A 23,253-nucleotide genomic window follows, 5' to 3' on the forward strand; every position below is an offset into this window, starting at 1 on the left:
TCTAACAACAGAAGAAAAATCCACGAACGGTACCACTAAGGTCGAGAAGAGAAGGCTGCAGCAGAGCAGGCTGCCGACTACCTTCACTGGCGGCAAGAAGGAACGGAGGGTGGGGGGAGCCCGTGATTCCCCTTATAGCGCAATATACAGGCGCCACTCCAGGGGTCGCTGCGGTGCTCCCCCAGTACGGATACTGCTAAGGGGAAAACTTCCGGCACCGGTGCACGTGGCGAGCACGCACACCTACTGTGGAATATACATGAGCAATCACTCGAAGAAGAACTAAAATTTAGGAAGAAAAAAAAATAGTATTTGGTGACATTTCTATAGTTGACAGACATTGCAGAAAAAAATAGAACATGAACCACTTACCATCACTTATCTCACTCAAACTGGGCCCTAAAGATGGATGATGCTGTCTCAAATCAATCATCTGTTCAGTTCGTTATTACTAGTAGCCTTTTACTTTTATCTTCTCATGCTTTATAAAATTTAGGGTTTGGATCAAATAAAGTAACTGTAGTTAACCAAAACTGCCTTTCACTAACTTATCTAAATTGATTAGTGCATAGAAATTGATCTGAGAGAATAGTTCTTAAATTAACCCACTTTGTAGCCATGGAGCTTACTAGGGACTAGGATTACTTGAGACTAATCTTAACTGAGAAGCACTAAAGTGTTCTTATTATATATTCATTTCAATTGTTTCCCCCACAGAATCTTTGAAGTGTATTTCAATCACTGAGTATCAGTCTATGGATTCTCCATGTTCAGAAGTACTGTAAATTGTTATAGGCACACAGCAATTCTCCAAAACAGGTCATATTTTTGGAGTTTAATATACTCTCATATTCACATTGATATATCATTACAAAGCTTATTTTATGTATGTTTAGATGAGCTATGATGTGGAGCAGTCAAGTGGTGCCATAAGTCTATAGGTGAGGTGAAACAATCGTACCCAAAATTAGAATAATTTTTTTTGCCCAGTTCCAGAAATACTGAAACATGACTATGACTACAGCTTTTTCTGTTTAAGTTAAAATTAAAACCTTAATGTGTGTTAATTAACAACTTAATATGGCCAAAACCATCAAACAAGAATGTATTCAAAGATGTATATTGGTTTTGCATGGGTAAATATTTTTTTCAGGTATGATGAAGCTGTTTAGCAGGTGGTAAAAATGGCAGATAACATATTGCATATTTCATACACATTAATCGCCAAAGTATCTCACAAGTGATAAGTTTTCTATATTTTCAGTTGAAATTTGATGACCAGATCAGTCTCACACAGAAGGCTGTGCACTAGTAGCAGTAGATTGCATGGCCACTGTTTGTACTACATAGTGGATAGATATAAATCGACGTGAATTCCTAATGTACTGCTTCTCCATTTGTAAGCTTTTGTACATACAATGTAGCATCTATTCTGATAAAAGTTTTAATTTGTAACTGCCTACGCATGCAGTACTAGCCTTCTTGAAATATTCTGGAAACTAGCTTTTTAATTCAGTGACATTTATGCAAAGGTCAGTATTAGTATTAGAGATGAAAATACATAGCTTTTGCATATTTGTAATATGAAGCTATGAGAGAAACAACTAATCTAACAAGTAGTGAAAACAAAGTCCACAAACAAGTTCGTGACTCTGCACTGAAGAGGCATAAAGAGCATGTTACAGCTCTTACCAACCATTTCATCAACAATATGACAAACCCATTTGACCTTGAATCACATCCAGAGGTGATCATCATCGTATCTACTAGACTGCAGGTAACATCAGGTGCACAACTCTACTGAAAATAGCAGATGTTGGTAAAGAACAAATGAAGAGATTTGGGAGAGATGCACCCAATTCTGATGGAACACATAGCTTCTTCTGTCAAGTTAAGAAATCTGGCATCAAAAACATTTGCTGACATGGCCTCAAAGACCAAATTTAAGTCTGGCAAGGGAGGAACAATCACAGCAGCTATCAGTCCATAAATTGTTTTCCACAGAGCCCTGTCCTTAGTAAGGATGCAGAGACGATGTTTCAATGGCAATTGTTCTTAGTCACAGAATAGAACCTGTGCTTATGTTCCTCTTTCATGCAATGGAATAATGAGAAGAACAAAAAGCTGAATTAGTGCATCAGGTGGAAGCTCAAGCTGAAAAAAATCCATGAGCTAAGAGCATGCAACAAAAAAGGACAGTTACCTGTTCCGTAACTGGCGTTCTTCTAGATGTGTTGCTCCGGTGTATTCCACAGTAGGTTTGTATGCTCGCCACGTGCACCAGTGCCGGAAGTTTTTCCCTTAGCAGTACCCGTAGTGGGGGAGCACCGCTACGACCCCTGGAGTAGCGCCTCTATATCACGCTATAAAAGGAGCTGCGCACTCCCCCCACCCTCAGTTCCTTCTTGCCGGACAACTCCGACAGAGGGGAAGGAGGGTGGGGTGTGGAATAGACAGGAGCAACATCTCGAAGAACGCCAGTTACAGAACAGGTAACTGTCCTTTCTTTTTCGAGTGATTGCTCCTGTGTATTCCACAGTAGGTGACTCCAAGCTAAATCTGATGGAGGTGAGTAGGAGTTAAAAGGTTATTGGGACGGAGTACCGCCCTACCAAACCTGGTGTCATCCCGTGCTTGGGAGACGATCGCATAGTGCGAGGAAAAGGTGTGGACAGAGGACCACGTGGCAGCCCTACATATGTCCTGGATAGGGACGTGGGCTACATAGGCGGCTGACGAGGCTCTCGTAGAATGCGCCTTTACAATAGGCAGCGGGGGAATCCCTGCCAAGTCGTAACACGTGCGTATGCACGAGGTGATCCAGCGGGAAAGGCGCTGGGTGGAGACTGGTTGCCCTCTCATACGCTCGGCCGATGCAACGAACAGCTGCGAGGATTTCCTGAACGGCCCGGTACGGTCCAGGTAAAATGCAAGCGCCCTACGCACGTCTAGCATGTGTAGGCCGTACTCCTCGTTAGAGGAATGGGTCTTAGGACAGAGTACCGGTAAGAAAATGTCCTGTTCCATGTGGAAGGTGGAGACCACCTTGGGGAGAAACGCAGGGTGTGGGCGAAGCTGAACCTTATCCCTATGGAAGACTCTATACGGGGGTTCCGAGGTCAAGGCCCTAAGCGCCGAGACCCGACGGGCTGAGGTGATAGCCACCAAGAATGCTACTTTTCAGGACAGGTGGGACCAGGAACATGTGGCCAAGGGTTCAAAGGAAGGGCCCATGAGGCGGGATAGCACTAGGTTCAGATCCCATTGCGGGACCGGGGCCCTGGCGTACGGAAATGTACGATCTAGTCCCTTTAAAAAGCGGGAGGTCATCTCATGGGAAAACACCGAGTGACCCTGCACCGGAGGCTGAAAGGCTGAAATGGCCGCTAAATGTACCCTGACGGAGGCTGGAGCTAGACCTTGGGTCCTAAGGGACAGGAGGTAATCTAGAATAAGTTGGAGGGATGCGGATGACGGGGAGGCGCCCTGCTCCCTCGCCCACCTAGAAAACCTAAACCATTTGGCAAGGTAGGTCCGTCGTGTAGATGGCTTTCTGCTCTCCAGCAGAATTCCTCTGACATCCTCCAAACACCTTCCCTCCTCCTCATTTAACCATGGAGCAACCACGCTGTCAAGTGAAGCGCGGCTAGGTTGGGATGGAGAAGGCATCCCCTCTCCTGGGAGAGGAGATCCGGGCAGAGCGGCAGCCTCCACAGGGGGGCTGCTAACAGTTGCGTGAGGGTCCCGTACCAATTCTGGCGGGCCCAATCCTGGCGGGCCCAATCCTGGGCTAGGAGGATGACCCTCGACCTGTCCGCCTTTACTTTCTGCAGGACCTTGCCTATCAGTGGAAATGGTGGAAAGGCATAGAACAGTTAGTCTGACCACCGTAGAAGGAATGCGTCCGAGATCGCCCCCTTTCTGCCTCTGCCCTGGAACAGAACTGGGGGCAGAGACAATTCTGGGCGGTAGCAAAGAGATCTACCTGGGGAGCTCACCACTCTTGGAAGAGTTGCTGGGCGACCTCCGAGTGGAGTGACCACTCATATTGGTGGGAGAAAACCCTGCTGAGGTGATCGGCTCGCGTATTGCGCGTGCCGGGTAGGTGAAAAGCCCTCAGAGAGAAGTCATGGGCTATACAAATTCCCATAGGTCCAGGGCTTCCTGGCACAAGGCCGAGGAGCGCGTGCCCCCTTGCCTGTTGATGTAATACATCGCAGTCGTATTGTTCGTGAGGACTCTGACCATCTTTTCCCGAAGGTGTAGGCTGAACGCTATGCACGCCAGGCGCACCGCCCTGAGTTCCCTGATGTTTATGTGCAGGGACAATTCCGAGGTCGACTATCTGGCCCTGGGTTTGGAAACTCCCCACATGGGCTCCCCACCCCAGGTACCGTGACAACCTTGTCCAGGCCGTCCCTGGCCTGGCAATATTGGGAGGCCAGCCAGAATTGGAGGGGCCTCATTCTGAGCCTGGCATGTCGCACCACGGAGGTGCAGGCTGCCATGTGGCCCAGGAGTTGAAGGCACACCTTTGCCGTTGTCACAGGGAAGGACGTGACCGAGGCTATGAGACTTTTGAGCGTCTCAAACCTGTCCCTGGGGAAGAGAGGCCGTGGCCACCACCGAGTCCAGCTGCGCTCCTATGAAGTGTATGCGCTGAACCGGCACTAACGTGGACTTGTCCTCGTTTACCACTAGGCCTAGACTCTCGCAAGTGGCCAGCAGGAATTTCATCTGGGCCTGCACCTGGGACCGAGACTTGCCTTTGAGCAGCCAGTCGTCCAGGTAGGGGAAAATTTGCAGCCCGTTCCTCCTGAGGTAGGCTGCCACTACCGCCATGCATTTGGTTAAAAACCATGGGGGCCGTGGAGAGGCCAAAGAGAAGGACCGTAAACTGGTAGTGGTCCCGCCCTACCAGGAAGCAGAGGAAGCGCCTGTGACCCTCGAAAATATGGATGTGGAAATAGGCATCCTGGAGGTCCAGGGCTGCGAACCAATCCCCCGGGTCTAGGGATGGAATAATAGAGGCCAGGGAAACCATGCGGAACTTGTAACGAACCATAAACTGGTTGAGGCTCCGCAGGTCGAGGATGGGCCTGAGCCCGCCTTTTGCCTTTGGAATCAGGAAATACCGGGAGTAGAAACCCCTGCCCTGGAATTCCCGAGGCACCTTCTCCATCGCGCCCAGGGTGAGGAGGCGCGTCACCTCCTGGTCTAGAAGGAGGACGTGCTCCGGGTCCCCGGGGATTTCCGGGGGCGGGAAGTGGTGAGGGGAGGGGCAAAGTGAACTGCAACATGTAGCCCCTGGAAATGGTGCTGAGGACCCACTGGTCCGACGTTATACAGGACCATTGCACTCGGAAGGCAAATAAACGGTTGCAGAACACAAACTTTATTAACTGAGGGGCTCCCCTGGCAACAGGCCCGGTGGCCCCCACAAAGAGTCAAAAGCTCCTCTTCCCCGCCTTTTGCCCTTGGAGGGCCCAGGTCACGGGGCCGAGTGGGACTGGCGCTGGGACCTACGTCTCTGCTTCCTCGCCCTCTTAGGTGGAGGCTCATATCTGCTCCTACTTGGAGGAGCCGAGGTCTGTGGCCTGGGTTTGTCCTTAGCCAGTGGGACATATAGGCCCAGAGTTTGCAGGGTGGTGCGGGAGTCCTTCATCCTGTGTAGATGAGTGTCTGTCTGATCTGCAAACAGGGCCTTCCCGTCGAAAGGCAAGTCCTGCATGAGGGACTGGGACTCCGCGGACAGTCCTGACAGCGAGAGCCACAACGCCCTGCGCATGGCAACAGCAGAAGCCATCAAATGGGCTGCTGTATCTGCCGCGTCCAAAGCTGCTTGGAGGGCCACTTTCGCCACTGCCGCGCCTTCGTCGACCAAAGCTCTGAACTCCTTCTCATCCTTTTCCTGAAGAAGAGGTTCGAACTTTGGCAGGGACCCCCACAAGTTAAAATCATAGCGGCTCAGGAGGGCTTGATGATTAGCCACCCTGAGCTGGAAGCTTGCCGATGAATAAACCTTCCTGCCGAAGGTATCCAGTCTTCTGGCGTCTTTATCTTTGGGGGTGGGCGCGGGTTGGCCATGTCTTTCTCGGTGGTTTACCGACTCCACCACCAGAGAGTTGGGTACCAGTTGAGAGTACAAATATTCGTGCCCCTTTGCTGGCACAAAGTACTCTCTCTCCGCCTTTTTTTAAATAGGTGCCAAGGACGCCAGGGTTTGCCAAAGCGACGTGGAGATATTGGCCACCCCTTGGTGGAGAGATAGGGCCACACGGCCCGGTGACAAAGAGGACAAGACGTTGAACAACGTGTCCGACGGCTCCTCCATCTCTTCAGCCTGGAGCTGGAGATTGGAGGTGACCTGCCTAAGGAGCTCCTGGTGAGCCTTAAAATCTTCCTGTAAGGCGGGTGGTGGCACTGCAATGGATTCCTCCAGTGCCGGTGAAGGGACCGGATCTGCCCCCAGGGCATCAGGTGGTACCGGTGGTTCAACCCCCGAGTCCGAGCCCGGGTGCAGTACCGCTGCCTCAGTGCCAGCTGACTTCTCCCGGTGTCAAGGCGGGGACGTTGAATGCACCTGCGATGCTCCGGCCACCGAATGGGGTCTCGCCGGTGCCGGCAGTTGGGGCCAAGGTGCCCACTGACACCATTGCCCTTGCCAGGGTGCGCCTTGCCAGTGCCCCACTTGGGGACCTAGTGGAGCCGCTTGATCATGCGGGGTGGCGTGGCCCGGGGATGGGCGGCTGGGTGCCGAGGCCGACATCGCTGAAGAGCGCACGGTGCCAAATGAGCAACGGGAGCATCCACGGCCGCGTCAGTGCCGGCCTCGAGATTTAGATCTCTACGAGGAAGTCCTGTACCCATCAGAGGTACTGCTTCCAGAGTCACCCCGGCAACCGTGGCTACGACAGCTAGGTGCCGGTGACGGCCGAGGGGTGCTTTGCGAATGATGCCTGTCAGAGCCATCACTCGAGTCTGAGCGTCAGTGCCGATGGCGTCGAGACCTACTCCTATAACTCCTGTAGGAAGAGGAGCGTCGACGCCTGTTGCCTCAGTGCCTGCGACTCCTCCTGGTAGCGGAAGACCCTCGGGACTCCCTCTCAGGCGAGTCGGCCAACGGCGTGGGCGTCTGACGCAGGCTATGAGATGGTCCCGCAGAATGGGTAGGCACCTCATCCTCGGAGCAGGGGCTATGCCAAACCGGGGAGGGTCGATGAGCTCCCAGCGGCGGCTTCCCTCTGGAGCAAGGGCCCATCTCAGGCGGCGCACTCGGCACTGGAAGGGCAAGCACTGCCTGCGCTGCCGCCGGCGTTGACGGTATCCTCACCGTAGGGGAGGCACGCGCGGATGGGACCGGACTACTCCGCTCAGCACGAGTCGGAGGTCTGGGTCCCGAGGGGGATCGTGGGCTGCCCAACTCAGGTGCGGCCTCACCCCTGTCCTTTTCTCGGAGCCGCTGAGTCTTCCCTTGCTTCTTAGCGGGGGAGCAGTGCCGACTAGTTGATGGGGCATCGCTGCGCACCGACAACGCGCCCGGCACTGGATCGGGTCGGTGGACCGGTGCCGGGGCCAATGCTGACTCCATTAGTAAGGCCCAGAGACAGATATCTCGTTCGCGTTTCATTGTTGGTTTGAAGGACCTGCAGATTTTACAACGCTCACTTACGTGAGTCTCGCCCAGACAGCGAAGACACTGAGTGTGTGGATTGCTTCTGGGCATAGAACTGCGACAGGAGTCGCACGACTTGAAGCCTGGGGCACGGGGCATGCCCCGACCAGGCAACTAACTAGAAATTCGGACTACTAAGAAGAGTTGTACTACTAAGGTTTGCAGTGCTGCAGCAGAGCTGAAGCACTAAGTTCCAACTACCTTCACTGGCGGCAAGAAGAAACTGAGGGTGGGAGGAGTGCGCAGCTCCCCTTATAGCGCGATATAGAGGCGCTACTCCAGGGGTCACAGCAGTGCTCCCCCACTACGGGTACTGCTAAGGGAAAAACTTCTGGCACCGGTGTACGTGGCGAGCACGCACACCTACTGTGGAATACACAGGAGCAATCACTCGAAGAAGAACCACAGTGTACATCAGATATACCATGGCTGTCATACAAACAATGTCTGGAGACGAATTCCACACATACAGTGAACTGGCTGCTGAACACTTGAGGCAGGTCCTAAAGGGATCTGACAAAGCTAATTCTTTGGCAGATGTGACAACAATAACTCCTTGAAAACTGCAGAAAGACAGCACTGGACGGCATCTAAGGTGGGATGCAAGAAATACCCGGTGACTGGTGGATGCCCTGTGCCTCCATGGAAAAAATTTCTAAATGTGGCATCCAAGAAGCAGTCACTTGTAAAATTCCTTGGTGAATGCATGGTTCAAGATGCACCTGAAAGTGTAGGAGCACATCCAACACAAACACTCCTTCTTACTGCAGGCTTTTCCAGTGGTGAAGTAGCAAAGTCCATCACCGGTAGAGATGTTGAAGAAGCTCAACACTCCTACAGTACTCCAGAGGAAGCAGACGCAAAAATGCTTCTGCATACTATATGTGCCAACATGGCTTCTGGATCTCTTAATGCCAAAGGAACCATAGAATTAGGTAACCTGGTATAGATGTTTTAGACCTTGCTGTTCATTACCTTCCAAAAAATGGAACACAAATAGATAAAATGTGGATTGAAGCAGGCACCATTACCAGCACAACTGAGGTGTCACTTCATACCTGCATGTGCAATTTGTAATGCACTCTCTTGACTTCTGCAACATACTTCCTGCTGTACACGCATTAAAAGGGTGTGACTGTCATCCCTATTTGGGATTGGGAGCGAAAAAAATCGGTGTTTAATGTTATCAAAACAAAGAGAGCTTACTGCTTCAGAGATCTTGCCAAATTGGAAGAGAATAATAGACACGGCACAACTTCTGTAGCAAGAAGTTGGTAGCAGTGCTGTACAACCAGACCAAGAAAAAACAAACAAACAAAAGATCCACAGACACCTGATTTACTTACGCCTCAATCTAGCCATCAAAAAGGACAAGCCACAGGCCAAACTCCATCATCATGTGAGGACAGTTTTGAAGAGCATGTCAAAAGAGCATCTTGGCAAACAAAGATTTAGATGTCTTAGCACACAGGTAAACCAGATATTGGATCACCACTGCAACATAGATGGAAAAATGTGGATGACGAACAACTTTCTGTATTCAAGAGTGCAAAGGCATCTGAGTGTCTTCAAGATCTTATTTGTGCCTCTACCAGTAGGGGTCGCGGCACAATGAACTGTGTGCTGCCTACAGACAATATTCCCTGCATAGAAGTGTACATGCCAAGGCAGCGAAGACTGTGGTAACCCACTGTGATGCTTTCTTGGTGTGTCCACAACTGTAAATCACCCTGTTACTCCTCTGCCACAGCATAAAAGGCATTTGTTGGTGCTAAACTGTGTGACAGCTCCCTATCACCCCAGTCTGTTACCAGAACTCTTGTCAGCCCTTACTTGCCTTGCAGGTAACACTTCCTGAACACTGCCTTGCAATTCCTGAACCCCCTAGAAGAGCATTCCTCTGGAGTATCCAGCCCTGTTACTGTACACTCACAAATCTATTGTTTACAAAGAAACAGAATACACATCAGCCTGTGGTCTCAGCTGAGAATGCACACCTCACTTTAAAACAGCACTAAGATGAATTTATAATAAAACAAGAATAAGTTTATTAATAAAGAACAGAGATTTAGGGGATACTATCAGAGATCATAGAAACAGATTATGGTTACAAATAAAAGTATAATCACACTTTCTAGGGACTAAAAGTCAACTCAACAGGCTACAATCTTTGTCTAATGCAGTTTTCTCATCTACAGCCACTTCTTAGCATCATGCAACCCACATGACTGGGGATCCACTGTTCATGAATGCAAAGAGCATTGACCTCTTTGTTCCCCGAGTGATGGATAAGCAAAATGTCTTTTTGCTTCTCCTCATATCCTCAAAGTTTATTGTCTGTGTCACCAGAGTCAGGATGAACCCCTGGATTTCAGATTCCAGTGTCTTCCCATACAGATTTCACATCCTCATGTTAATTTGTTCCTCCCGTGTATCGAGGATGCAAATGAACCGCCTATTCTCTCTTCCATCACCATGCTCAATTTTTATTGGAGATAGGAAGATAACTATCCTCCCTCTTTTATGGAAGAAAACCTGTTTCTCCCTTTGTCTCGTTGCAGACTTTAAAGCATAACAGTAAAAGTGTCTAATTCCTTATACGGTATTAATGCATACATTTCATAATAATATTAATGACTAATATGTCACCAGCTTTCACTTGATATCTTACACAACATTCTTTATAGATAAATATTGTGACAAAAATGTGTTAGGTGTAATGAGTTTGTCAGGCTTGACAGGAGTAGCTGTTATGTGACATTGAATCCTTTAGCAATGGGCATTGAGGGGCTCTTAGGGTCACACCCATCCACTCTCAGAGATAATGGTGACTAAGATGATAATGATGTTGACTAGAAGTCACCAGAGCTATTACATTTAAATGATACCTGTATCAATTACTAGATTTTGCAATACCCTTTAGATTGTTGTTGTGATGCTTTGAGGTCACAAAGAAATCCAATTTTATGTCTTGAAATAATACATAGAGTCATTAAATTAACAGGAACAAAAGCAAATATTTAAAAGTGGTCTTTTTAATATGTTTATGGCGTCATTGTTTATCCCGTTTCTATGATAACAGCACCACTTGACAACTTCACATCATATCTCATCTTAAAGGAGACATAATAAGCTTTCAAATGGTATATGATGTGCATGTTTGTAGATGTAGATGGTATATGATGTGCATGTTTGGTTTGAGAAATGTTTAAATCACAAAAGTTTACTCTTTAAAAACAATTTAGCAATTACAAAACTAAACTTTCTTCCCCACAGAAAAACTAAGCAACAGGTATGAACAATTCATGGCTTCTGAATAGATCTTAATATTATTGCATTTCTGAACTGGAGTTAACCATATTGGTACACAATTTCAAACATAAAGAGACATACTTACAGGGGACATGTCTTCAATTTCAGATTCAGGTGTTAATGTATGACACTTCTGGCAGATATCAATTAGATCTAACATATTACTCCTCTTTAAGAAAGAGTCATAAGCTTTTTTGATATCAGAATAATTTTCAGGTGCTTCCATATTCTCACATGTCAATCCCAGTTTATCATGTAGCAAGTATTTCCAGGTTTCCACCACATCACTAAAAGATACTGTGAAATCTCCATGAAGCTAATATAAAAACGGGAAAAGTAAAAGAAAAGCATTATGCTTTGCTGGTAGTGTAGATATCAAAAACTTTAATAAAACAACATTCATATATCTTTTAATACACTCTGTACACTGAAGTATTTTAATGCTGATTCATTTATATTAAACCCAAGGAAAAAATGTTACTTGTAACTAGAGTTCTTGAACTGTATTGACTATGCAGTTCAACAGTCTTAGAATATGCAACCTATTAGTCTCTAATTCTTAAGATAACAATGGTTCCTTCTGGTTTTAAAATCTATGGATCTTTAAAGACCTATGCACATGCAAAACTGTATTTATGAACAGATGTGGATTAAGGTTTCCTGCGGCCCTAGGTCAGAGCAAGTGGGGGGGCCCCTCCAAACCCCTTTATGCCTGCGGTCCCACCCCATTCTGCTCCTTCTGCCTGTGGCCCCACCCCAGCCTCACCCCATTCTGCCCCTTCCTCCATGGCCCCACCCCTATTCCACCCACATTCCCAACCACCCACTCCAGCCCCGCAATCCATTTGCTTCTTTCTGCCCACCCCCACTGTGGCCCCAAGACTAAAGAAGCTTTGCTCCCCTGCCACAGCCCCAGGGCCACAGTGAGAAGTGAACTCCCCCAGTCCTGAGGCAGCAGCAGGGAGCGAGAACTCCTCCAATCCCGGGGCCACAGTGGAAGTCCCAGTGCTGGGGCTTCCCCCGCCCCGCCAGGGGCTCCTGCCGGGGAGCAGGGGCTTCTGCTGCCCCACAGCAGATGTCTGCTGGGGGCAGGGCGCCAATTTTTCCAGGGTCCCCCAGGCATGGGCCCCATTGGCCCACTGGATAATCCGCCACAGCTTATGAGAGTAGTCTGATCGACTTCAACAGGAGTATTCACATGCAGAAAGTTCAGCATGTGCTTAAGTGCTTGTAGTATAAGTTTGCAGCAAGGAGGCCATGTGCATTCCAGAAGTAGGAATCTGCACTGACAATTTTTGGAGGAAACTCCTACCTTTAAAATATGCATTAACAGAATACTTGAAACAAAGTACCCTGTGTGAGAAGGAGCATGGATGTCCAAAAAGGTAAACGATTTTTATTTTTCTATAATGTAGTTGATACTCCAAGTCTTCATTGTGAAGCTGCTAGGGCTACTACACCCACATACCCAAACAAACCAACAAAAGCAATAAAATGAAAATTTCAGCCACCTGTGACAGGGTATACAAACTCTACATGGGCAACCAGTGGTTAAGAACTGCTCTAGGCTCAGCCAGCCACACCCACCACACCTGTAGGAAATGCTTCAACTGAAGGAGGAGTTAAAAGGCAGGGGAGCAGCTCATTTGATGGCAGACCAAGGAGGAGAGCAGACCCGCAACTCCAGCAGTGAGCTGAGGAAAAGGCAGAATCTCTCCCCATGAGAACTGCCCAAAAGGTCTCTCCATGAGGGAAGGGAGGACCTGCTACAGTCCAAGAGGGAAGCATTCCCCTCTCCTTCCCGTATGGGCTCCAAGTTTTGTTAATTGGCCTTTACTTTGTTTGGGCTACCCCAGCAGGGGAAAGCCCTAGGACTGATCTGGCCCAGGAGAGTGGGCCACATTGCAGGAGGAGGCAGTTGCTGCCCGAGAGAGGAAAAGTTTAAAAAAATAGCGATGTTTAGTCTTGAGAGAAGACTGTGGGGCCTGATAAGTCTTCAAATAAGTTAAGGGCTATAATAATGACGGTGATCAATTGTTCTCTATGTACTTCTTGAGAACACCGAAGAACAAGCGAGGTGCTGTGGTTCTCTGCTTACAAGAGGCCATTCCAGCTATGCTGAGGCTGGCCCCCGAAAAGACTATTTATGTGGACTGGGATAGCCCAGGAATCCTCCATGGATATCTCTAGGAAACTTTCGTGGAGGTACTCTTCAATCCTTTGCAGAAGGTTTCTGGGCAGGGCAGTCTTATTTCTTTCACCATGGTAGGACACTTTCCCGCGCAACTCCTGAATTAATTCTGCTGGCATCATTGCAGGACACAGCATAGTAGCGTAAGGCCCGGGTCTATACCCAGACGCTTGCAGCATCTCCTTCCTTTCCACCTCTGTTACCCTCAGGAGACTGATATCACATAGGGTCGCCTAGGAGAAATGGGGGAAGTTCTCATTAAAGGTGCTCTTACATGGGGAAAAAAGGGCATGTAGACCCACCCTGGCCCCCACATTCCAGATCACCAAACCATGCGGCCACTAATGTGCCTTTACTGTGCTCAGCATGGGTTGGCAAGTAGTTTAAAGTTGCTGATAGAGGACTGAGGTCCCATAGGAGAGATTCCACAATTTGGGAGTGAAAACGTTCCCCTCCGCCCCATTCGTAAACAGCTTCCCGTGGTGCTATGGGGGAGGGCCATTGTTCGACTAGCTACCTGTGCTCCCGACATAAGCCTGCCATAAACTTAATTAAAAGTGCGATCACCAATGACCCGGAGGTGGCACACTCACCGTGGCTGGAGCAGCAAAACAGCACAGTGAACAGTTACGGATTCCGATTATGTTATGGCTTGCACCTAGTAGAATATGGGTGTTTTTTTGTTTTGTTTTTTTAAAACAGCCTTGCTATGGAAACAATTTTATTCATGTACAATGGCTCCTTTATTTCCCCCCCCCCCCCCCGACAGCTGGAAATGTGTCCTTTGGCATGTCATCAACACCTGAAAGCAGTGTGATTAGAAGGAGAAAGAACGCGGGAGGACATATTCACAGAGATAATGAACGCCTCTAGGAAGGCTGACAGAGTTAAGAGCATGGAGGATTTCACTGTCCAAGAAGTTAGACGTGGACATGGAGAGCAGGAAAGCTTCCAATGAGTGAGAGTGTGCAGCGCAGGATGAGATGCTTTGGATTATGAGGGACCAAGCAGACATGTTGAGGCATCTGGTTGAACTGCAGGAACAGAAGCAGGAGGGTAGAGTCCCTCTGCAGACCCTGGTGGACAGACAGCATCGCCTGGTGCAGAATCACCCTCCCCCAAGCGTTCCATGAGGCGTGGGCAAAAAGTCCATTATCCCTTTCACTTACCTCGGGGAGGGGGGAAGGTACAAGGAACAGAAGGCACCCATTCACAGACCTCTTATGGTCTGGAATGTGGTGTTATGTTACACAGCTGAAAATGTTTCTCCTGTTCCAACTGTACAACCCCTTTTCCCCAAGGTTAGCTTTTCTTTCTGTTCTCCCTCTTTATTTATGTTTGTTAAATAAAGTAAATGGATTCAAGAAATAAATGTTCTTTATTGAGTAGAATAAATAGTGGGCTTGGGCAGGGGGTTGGCTTTACAGGGACAGTAATACAAGGCAGGTGAAGATTTGGGAAACCACAATGCACACAAGCAGCTCACATTCCTGTGACTCATTATTGAAACAGCTTTTCAAAGCCTTGCAGATACGCAGCGCCCCTTGCTGTGCACTTATTGCCCTGGTGTCTGGCTACTCAAAAATGGCTGCCATGCGATCTGTCTCAACTGCCCACCCCTGTGGAAAATTTTCCCGCCTCCCCCCCCCCCGATATTATGGAGCACACAGCAAGCAGCTATAACCATGGGGATGTTCTCCTCGCTAAGGTCCAACCTTGTTAGTAGACTTCTCCAGCACCCTTTCAAATGACCAAAGGCACATGCAACCACCATTCTGCACTTGCTGAGCTTATAGTTGAACTGTTCCTTACTGCTGTCCAGAGGGCCGGTGTATGGCTTCATGAGCCATGGGAGCAAGGGGTAGGCTGGATCCCCCAGGATAACTATAGGCATCTCAACATAGTCAATGTTAATTTTGTGGTCTGGAAAGATTGCAGCTTTTTGAACAGACCCAAGTTACTAAAGATGCGCGTGTTGTGCATCTTTCCTGACCATCCTATGTTGATGTTGGTGAAATGCCCCCTGTGATCCACCAGCGCTTGCAACACCATTAAAAAAGTATCCCTTTTGGTTCATGTACTCTCTGGCAAGGTGGTCTGGTGCCAAGATGGGGATATCGCCCCAACCACAATTAGGGAACCCCCTCGCGGCAAAACCATCCACTATGTCCTGCACGTTTCCCAGACTCACTACCCTTCGTAGCAGAAGTCGATTTATGGCCCTGCACACTTGGTGCACAGCAGCTCCCACAGTTGATTTACCTATTCCAAATTGATTCCCCACTGACCTGTATCTGTCTGGGGTTGCAAGCTTCCAAATAGCGATTGCCACTCACTTCTCCACTGTCAGAGCAGCTCTCATTTTTGTGTTGCTGAACTGCAGGGCAGGGGAAAGCTCTGCACAAAGTTCCTGGAAGGTGGCCTTCCACATTTGAAAGTTCTGCGGTCACTGCTCATCATCCCATATCTGCAAAACGATGCTGTCCCACCAGTCAGTGCTTGTTTCACAGGACCAAAAACAGCACTCAGAGTGCAGCTACTCTGTGACTGCCAGCAGCAACTGTGAATTATTTTTTTCAATGGCTTCCAGCAGGGCTGCTTGCAGGACATCACTATGTTCCATGCAGCGGGTCCTACTTCGCCTCTGGAAATACTGCAGGAGAAGGCGCGAGGTGTTTGAGATGCTCACAGCAAGACTGCACAACTGAGTAGGCTCCATGCTTCTGGGGTTATGGTGTACGCACAGCAGTTTTAAGGCGCGAAAACCAGTGGGTTGTTTGCTGTTGATATGAGGGAGAGAGCACAATGCATCATGGGATGCCAACGCAATGTTCCCATTCTCCCCTGCGACAATGTTTTGGTCCCATGAGGCATTGCACAAACTTCCCAAAATACACTGCAGCAAGTTGCCCTTTGGGAAAGCTACCCACGATGCACTGCTTTGTGCATCGATGCAGGCGCTGCTAGACGCACTCCATCGAGACAATGAGCATGGTGTGGCCACGCACAATCGACTTCATTAATTCAGGGGGCTCGAGGTCAAATTAGATAAAGTCGACTTAGTTTTGTAGTGTAGACAAGCCCACAGTATAGTTCCTACTAGACCACCTTCTTTGAACAACGTCTTACTCATATTACATAGGCTACTAAACCTTTAAATGGCAGTCATATATTAACATTTTCAATTGCTACGAACCAGCATTGGCTTTAAACCTCTGACCTACTAATAATAGATGTTATTTTCATTTTCTTTGCTTTTAACATACTGTACTGATTAGGACATATCAGTACTACTGACATGAATGCTATTCTGCAGATTATAAATTAAAATAAGGCATCTTATATGAAAGAGTATACATACATTTTCTAAAATATTCCTATTTCAAATTTTCCATGTAAACCTCTTCATAAGGCTAGTCACTGTGAAACCTTTACCCAATTAAAACAGCAGTAGACAAAGTGTTTTCTCACTTTGTTTTGAAACAAATTCCTTCAAATGTAACTAGTTAAAATAAGACTTCAGTATGATAACTAGCCAAAACCTTCTCACTAGATCAAGAACTTGCAGAGATTAACAGTGTTTATATTTGTGTTGTAAAAACATTTTAAATACAAATAAAAATGCACTTCAGATATCCATTTCCATGATCAGGTGCCCACCATGACAGTATATTCTATTATTCATACAACCGATTGTGAGAGTCTGTGGTTTAAAAAAAAAAAAAAAAAAAAAAAATCAGATAATGTTTTGCTAGGAGCACATGCCAGCTGGCTAATATCTGAAGGAAGTTCAAAAAGTTCAGTGCCTTCATTCTGTGATAGACATCAGGAAGATTGTATTTCACAAGCATAAAACAAGGAAAGCAAGGTTTACACATTTTAAAAGCACTTCAGTTGCACTTTTTACTAGTATGTTATATCACATACGCTCTTTGGACTTTTATTAGAGTCTTTGCTCATTCTAGGATTAAGTCTTAATTATTCAGATTTTAGAGGGTTTTTTATAAAGAGACTTCACAGGTACTGCAGGTTCTTTCTAGGGCTATCTAGTTAGCAAGGCAACGGCTATTATTGTAAAAGTTGTTTAACGATGGAAAGAGATGCATGTTACAGCCCTCTCCCTGGCTGAGTCCTCCTAGTAGATGGTCACCATTCTGCTGTATTGGACCCAACCTTCGGATCCCCCAGAGTTTCAAGATAACTGTCTGAGCAGCAGCTGCCAAGTTGTGTTTAACTTGGGCCTCTCAGGCATACCACTGAGATGCTGATTCACTGCCCGGCACCCCTCCTTGGCACAAAGACTGCAAAATCCCAACTTCTATCTACCCTCAGACCCATCCTGAACTTCCCAAGCCAACCCAGTAGTTTATGCATTCTCTCAGTCTAGTCCCACGGGCACTCTGGATTATAGTTTAACTTTTTGGGGACCACATGACATTAAAGCAAGGAACACACGTTCCTTTGAGGCTTTGCAAACACACACACACACACACTTGCACTTTACCCAGAAAGCACAAGAGTTAGAGCTACGTGAAACAAAGCTTCTGAATACTGTCCCCCTTAGACTTTTCACCCCTATTGTGAGTCTCTGAGTTTGGTTCAAGTCCTTAAGGGGGGAGGGGGGCAGGTCCCTCCTGCCACCATTCTTTCTGCTGAGAATTCTGGTTCTGGCAATGACATAGCTCCCCTTGCTTAAAGGGCATATCATTTTTAGAAACAGCAACAATTTTTCTTTGGTCCTGTCCTTCTGCTGGGATTTTTCTTCCTGCAACCTTTATGGGATTGCTGGCAAAGAGTTGTTAGAAGTCAAGAGATCTGCCTCTAACTCTGGGGTAGAGCTAATCAATGTTGAGGACTTGTTGATGGCCATGGTTCAGTTTCCCAGACATCGCCTGTTTTCTGCTACAAAAATGGAAGTTAAATCCACTCTGAAGGTTATAATTAAATGCTATAAAACAGAGGAATTCATATATAGACACAGACATGTTCCCCAAACTGTCACAATGCATGATCTTTAAGCTTCATTAAAACACTGCTTTTTTTTATTTATTAGTGTTCAGAATATTTCATACCATTCTAAGTAATTAAGTTATGTACCAATAAAATACAAACCTCTATTAACTACATGTTGTGGGATCACACTTTTTGTTTTGGCCCTCATGGAGATATTTAAAAGAAAAAAAGATGAAACCCCAAACAAGACAAAGTACAGCTCTCCAAGTTCCTTAATGGGGATTGAGCTTACACAATAGCTCTGAAGTGAGTATAATGCAACAGGATTTACTTCCTTTGCGTGAGTTAGGGCACACCAGATCACCCCCACTAATATCATTTAACTAGGCAGTAAAAAATAATCAAAAAAAGACAGACAATAGTGGATGGACTGGTCATTCACGTCAGCCAACAGACACCCTTCAGTGAGGAGACTGCTGTGACCAAGGTGTGTCACTGCTAGAGTGACCTATGTGGGCTAAGCCAGTACACCATCATTTAGGGTACAATCCTGGCCACAGCAGTAACAAAGTTCTGACCTCTCCAGTGAGGTCCAAATCTGGGGCTTCATTAGGAGAAGTGATGGAAGAGGAACAGAAGTAGAGGACAAGAAAAACCACTCAGTCTTCTCCCAGTGCATAAGGTACAAAAAGACAGCTAACTGGTGCATGTGCACCGCAGCCTCTTTTAGAAACTCTGCGGCTTACGCGTCAGGAAAGGCCTGATCTACACTACAGAGTTAGGTTGACATAAGCTGTCTTGTGTCAACCTAACTCTGTAAGCATCTACACTATCACGTTGCTCCCACTGTTGTAAGTTGCCCACTACACCGACCTAAAAACTCCACCTCTGCGATAGGTGTAGCACTTAGGTTGATGTAGTAGGGTCAACAGTGTCTGTGTAGACACTACATTGCTTAAATCGCCTGTTGCTGTCTTTGACAACCCGAATCCCGCTACCCCTGGGCAGCAAGGCTCTAGCTGTCAGTGCCCCCACGATGCCCCCTTAAATTGGTGCAAGAACTCCTGGTGAGGTGCACACCACCAACAGACGAAGCATAATGTGGGCACAAAGAGACGATTTAATTACTGCAGTGGCTATAGATCGACCTAACTTAAGTCAACTTAATTTTGTAGTATAGGCATGCCCCAGTACATGAACTAGGGGAAGACAGGTAGATGTTCCTCCACCTAACACTCCTGTGGGGCCCAATCCAGGAAGTGTATTCAGAACTCACCAATCAGATTAGGCCCCTATAGGTGAATTCACACAAAGCGTGGGGTTGGGTTGGTGCGGAGAAAGGAGGAAGAGGACTTCCCTTATAAACTTTTAGATTAAGTATTCTTAGCAATTAAGTATTCAAGTAGGGGCCCTCCCATATCCCAGGTCAAGTCCACCCCCGCCCCCCACTCCGGCCTGAAGGGGATAAGGGTTATGAACAGGGATCAGCCACCTTTGAGGTGAAGTGCCCTAACCATTGGGTTGCTACAGGATATTCTGATGTGGGGCTCCCTCCGTCTTCCCTGTTGAAGTTGTTCCAATTTGGAAAAATAATTTTTAAAAGTCATTAGAGCAGGGGGACTGGATCCTGGGTCTCCCACCTCCTAAGTGAGTGCTCTAACCACTCAGCTACAGAGTCATTTATGCTTATGTGTTTGTTGTTTCTTCTTCCTCTTCCCCCCCCCCCCCAATGATTCTTTCATTATTAATCCACAGAGGAGGGGGATGTGAACAGGGAGTCTCTCATATCCCAGGTGAGCCCCCTAACCATGGGCTGAAAGTTATGAGGGAGGTCCTCCTGCTCCTTCTTTCCTCCCCACTCCAGATTCTTGCTAAAACAGCATAGGCACTGTGACAGGTTCCTGGGGTGCCACCTGGAACTGGTGTACCACTGAGCCCTCTGCCCCACCTGCCTGGGCTCCCTCTCACAAGGTGCTGCTGTGACAAGTTGCAAAGCCCTCCAAGCTTGCACTTTCACCAGCATTCAAACAGGTAGGGACACACCCAGCTGCAGCTACATGCAGACTCTCTAACTCCCAGCTTAGGACCCCAGAGTACAGGTCTGTCACATCTTACGCTGGGGTTACGTTCTGCAGCCAGCGCGTAAAGCAAAAATCACATATAGTCAAAATTACATTGAGTGTAATGGCGGGCGGAATTAAAATTGTTATTTTTATTTTTCTCTTTTTGTTTTGTTTTGTTTTTGCCGACCGCGTAAAGCTGAAATCGTGCATGTTAAAAGCGCGTAAGATGCGACAGACCTGTTGTACCATCCTGCCCTGGTCAAATCTGGCCACTATATGGGTTTAATACCCAGTCCGCCTCTCCCTCAATGTGAAGAGGACTAGGCACACTTGTGGTAACCAAGCTGAGATTTTCCCCAGACACCTTAATCAAACGCACACTGGTTTGGATTAAAATATAAAATAAGTTTATTAACTACAAAAGGATAGATTTTAAGTGATTTATAATGGATAGCAAGCAGATTACCTAGCAAATAAACAAAACACGCAAACTAAACTTAATCTATGTAGTACATCGGATATAAATAGCAAATACTTGCCCTAAGTGAGGATACAAGCAGGCTGCAGATTCTTAAGGGGCAAGCTGCAGTGGTTTACAGCTTGGAATCCCCAGGTGTTCTATTCACAGGCTAAAAATCCCTTTAGCCTGGGTCCAGTACTTCCCCCAGTTCAGTCTTTGTTCCTCAGGTGTTTCCAACAGTCTCTTTGGGTGGGGAGTCAGTGAAGAACCATGATGATGTCACTCCCCTGCCTTAAATAGCCTTTGCATATGGTGGGAACTCTTTGTTTCAAAGCTTGGTTCCCACGCCAGTCAGTGGAAAAATTCTGATATCCCAAGATGGAGTCCAGCACCAGGTGACCTGGTCACATGTCCCTGTAGTGTCACAGCAGCCATGAGTCAGCAGCTGCTTGTAGCATCCTCAGGAAGGCTCCTCCACCCCCACCCTGGTGGGAAATAAGCTTCTTCTAAGACTTACTGTTTTTTCCCTAATGGCTCAATAACTGAATGGGCCCTTCCCAGCCAGCCATCTAAACGGAGAGCCTTTTGCCTAATGGGCGTTCTCCAAGTGTAAACACACTTGTAATACAAATGTATAGTCCAGGGGTCCGCAATCTTTCAGAAGCGGTGTGCGGAGTCTTCATTTATTCACTCTAATTTAAGGTTTCACATGCCAGTAATAATTTTAATGTTTTTAGAAGGTCTCTTTCTATAAGTCTATAATATAACTAAACTATTGTTGTATGTAAAGTAAATAAGGTTTTTAAAATGTTTAAGAAGCTTCATTTAAAATTAAATTAAAATCCAGAGCCCCCCGGACTGGTGGCCAGGACCCAGGGCAGTGTGAGTGCCACTGAAAATCAGCTTGCGTGCCGCCTTTGGCACGCGTGCCATAGGTTGCCTACCCCTGGTATAGTCAATATTCCTAACTTCAGATACAAAAACAACACATGAACACAAATAGGGTAATCACATTCAGTAAATCATAACCTTTCCAATGATATCTCACATTACTTATCTTGCATAAAATGAATGATGTCATAATCATATCATAATATCTCTATAAAGAATATGGGGTGCAGTGTCACAGGCACCTAACACCAAGAAAGGGTTTGCCCTGAGAATCCCAAGCAGAGATAGGTGCCTATCTCCAAGAGAAGAGCAGGGCTTAACACACATCGCTCAGCTTGGCACCTCAGGCAATGAGCCACTTAGCATCCTGGCTTTTGTGAATTCCATTCTGAGTTGCCTCTATCTCCCCACATTCATTGTACAGTGGCACCAAACTCAAGCTGTGTGAATCCCAGTGATTTTCTAGGCACCTGAATGTTAGGTGTGGCAACACTCAGCATCACCACAACCGAGCTCCTTTGTGAATCTACCCCGTAGTGGCCAGAAGGAACATTGAAGGAAAAGGGAGAAATTGAGAAGTCACACAAAAAAGCAAACCTCAGAAATATTATTGTAATATTGAAGTTGAGAAATTAGACATACAAAAGTCAGAAAATTAAGTCCAATATTTTAAAATGTGTGCCTAAAGTTAAGGCTCCTAAATCTTATTAATGCCTAAATATAGCAGTCTGATTTTCATAAGTACTGATCACCCAGCAGCTTCCATTGGCAGAGCACTAACCTGTTTATTGACTTCAGCCATTGATAGCTGTAAAACCATCATCATGCAGTCTGCACCACAAACAGTAGTCCTTTCTGAGATTGAAAATAAGCACCATTGTCTTCTAAAACACTTGATCATATTTAAGATCTTTTGCTGAAAGGTAGCCATACTCCTAAAGTGGAACACAGAGAAAGTGAATTAAGTCCATAAATATAAATGCAGTGTTAAAACCATCATTTTCTAAGTAACACTTTGATAAATGTGGGGTGCCTTGTCCCCAATCTCTCTCCATTCTACTTAACCCTATGCAATTGCTGTGATTTATTCCTCTGACTTGTCTCAACATGGTGCTCCCTCCCCATAAAGAAATTAGAATACACAGTTTATGCAAAAAGACTAAGGCAGTGGTTTTCAAACTTTTTGAGCTGAGCCACCCCTTTGAGTTAAAATTTTTGGTTGCACCCTCAACGTAGACAAAAAGAAGTGAGTCGGGGTGGAGTGGCGCACTCCCTCCTCGAGCCCCATCACGCTGGGCTGAAGCCTGAGCCGCCTGGCATCACTGCTCGTCCCCCCCTCCCCGAATGTTCCTCTGCACCACCTGGGGTGAGGGGTGCCCCACAGTTTGAAAACCTCTGCTCTAAGGGTAACCACTCATTGTGGCAGGCTAAGCTGTACTCCCTCTCTTCTTCCATCCCCCAGAAGAGAAGTACTTCTGGTAACAAGGCACTTGCATCATCCATCACCACCTCTAGTTCTGCCTGTACAAAATCATCATAGGAAGTGCCAGACTTCGGGTCTGATCAAGTACACCTCTACCCTGATATAACGCTGTCCTCGGGAGCCAAAAAAATCTTACTGCGTTATAGGTGAAACCGCATTATATCGAACTTGCTTTGATCCGCCAGAGTGCACAGCGCCCCGCCCGGAGCACTGCTTTACTGCGTT

General features: G+C 46.9%; 1 protein-coding gene across 2 annotated transcripts in view; it reads right to left on the minus strand.

Annotated features, from left to right (window-relative positions):
- PARPBP (PARP1 binding protein) overlaps positions 1-22,476 on the minus strand; it is a 119,325-nt gene extending 96,849 nt beyond the window's left edge. For both annotated transcript variants that reach the window (XM_065403478.1, XM_065403470.1), the window contains exons 1-2: positions 22,327-22,476; positions 11,073-11,303 (exon numbers count right to left, since the gene is read on the minus strand). In XM_065403478.1, the coding sequence (XP_065259550.1) occupies positions 11,073-11,303; positions 22,327-22,476 (381 nt within the window). The remainder of the gene's footprint in view (positions 1-11,072; positions 11,304-22,326) is intronic.
- Between the last annotated feature and the right edge of the window lie 777 nt (positions 22,477-23,253).

The sequence above is a fragment of the Emys orbicularis genome, chromosome 1 (assembly GCF_028017835.1).
Source record: "Emys orbicularis isolate rEmyOrb1 chromosome 1, rEmyOrb1.hap1, whole genome shotgun sequence".
Taxonomy (NCBI): domain Eukaryota; kingdom Metazoa; phylum Chordata; order Testudines; family Emydidae; genus Emys; species Emys orbicularis.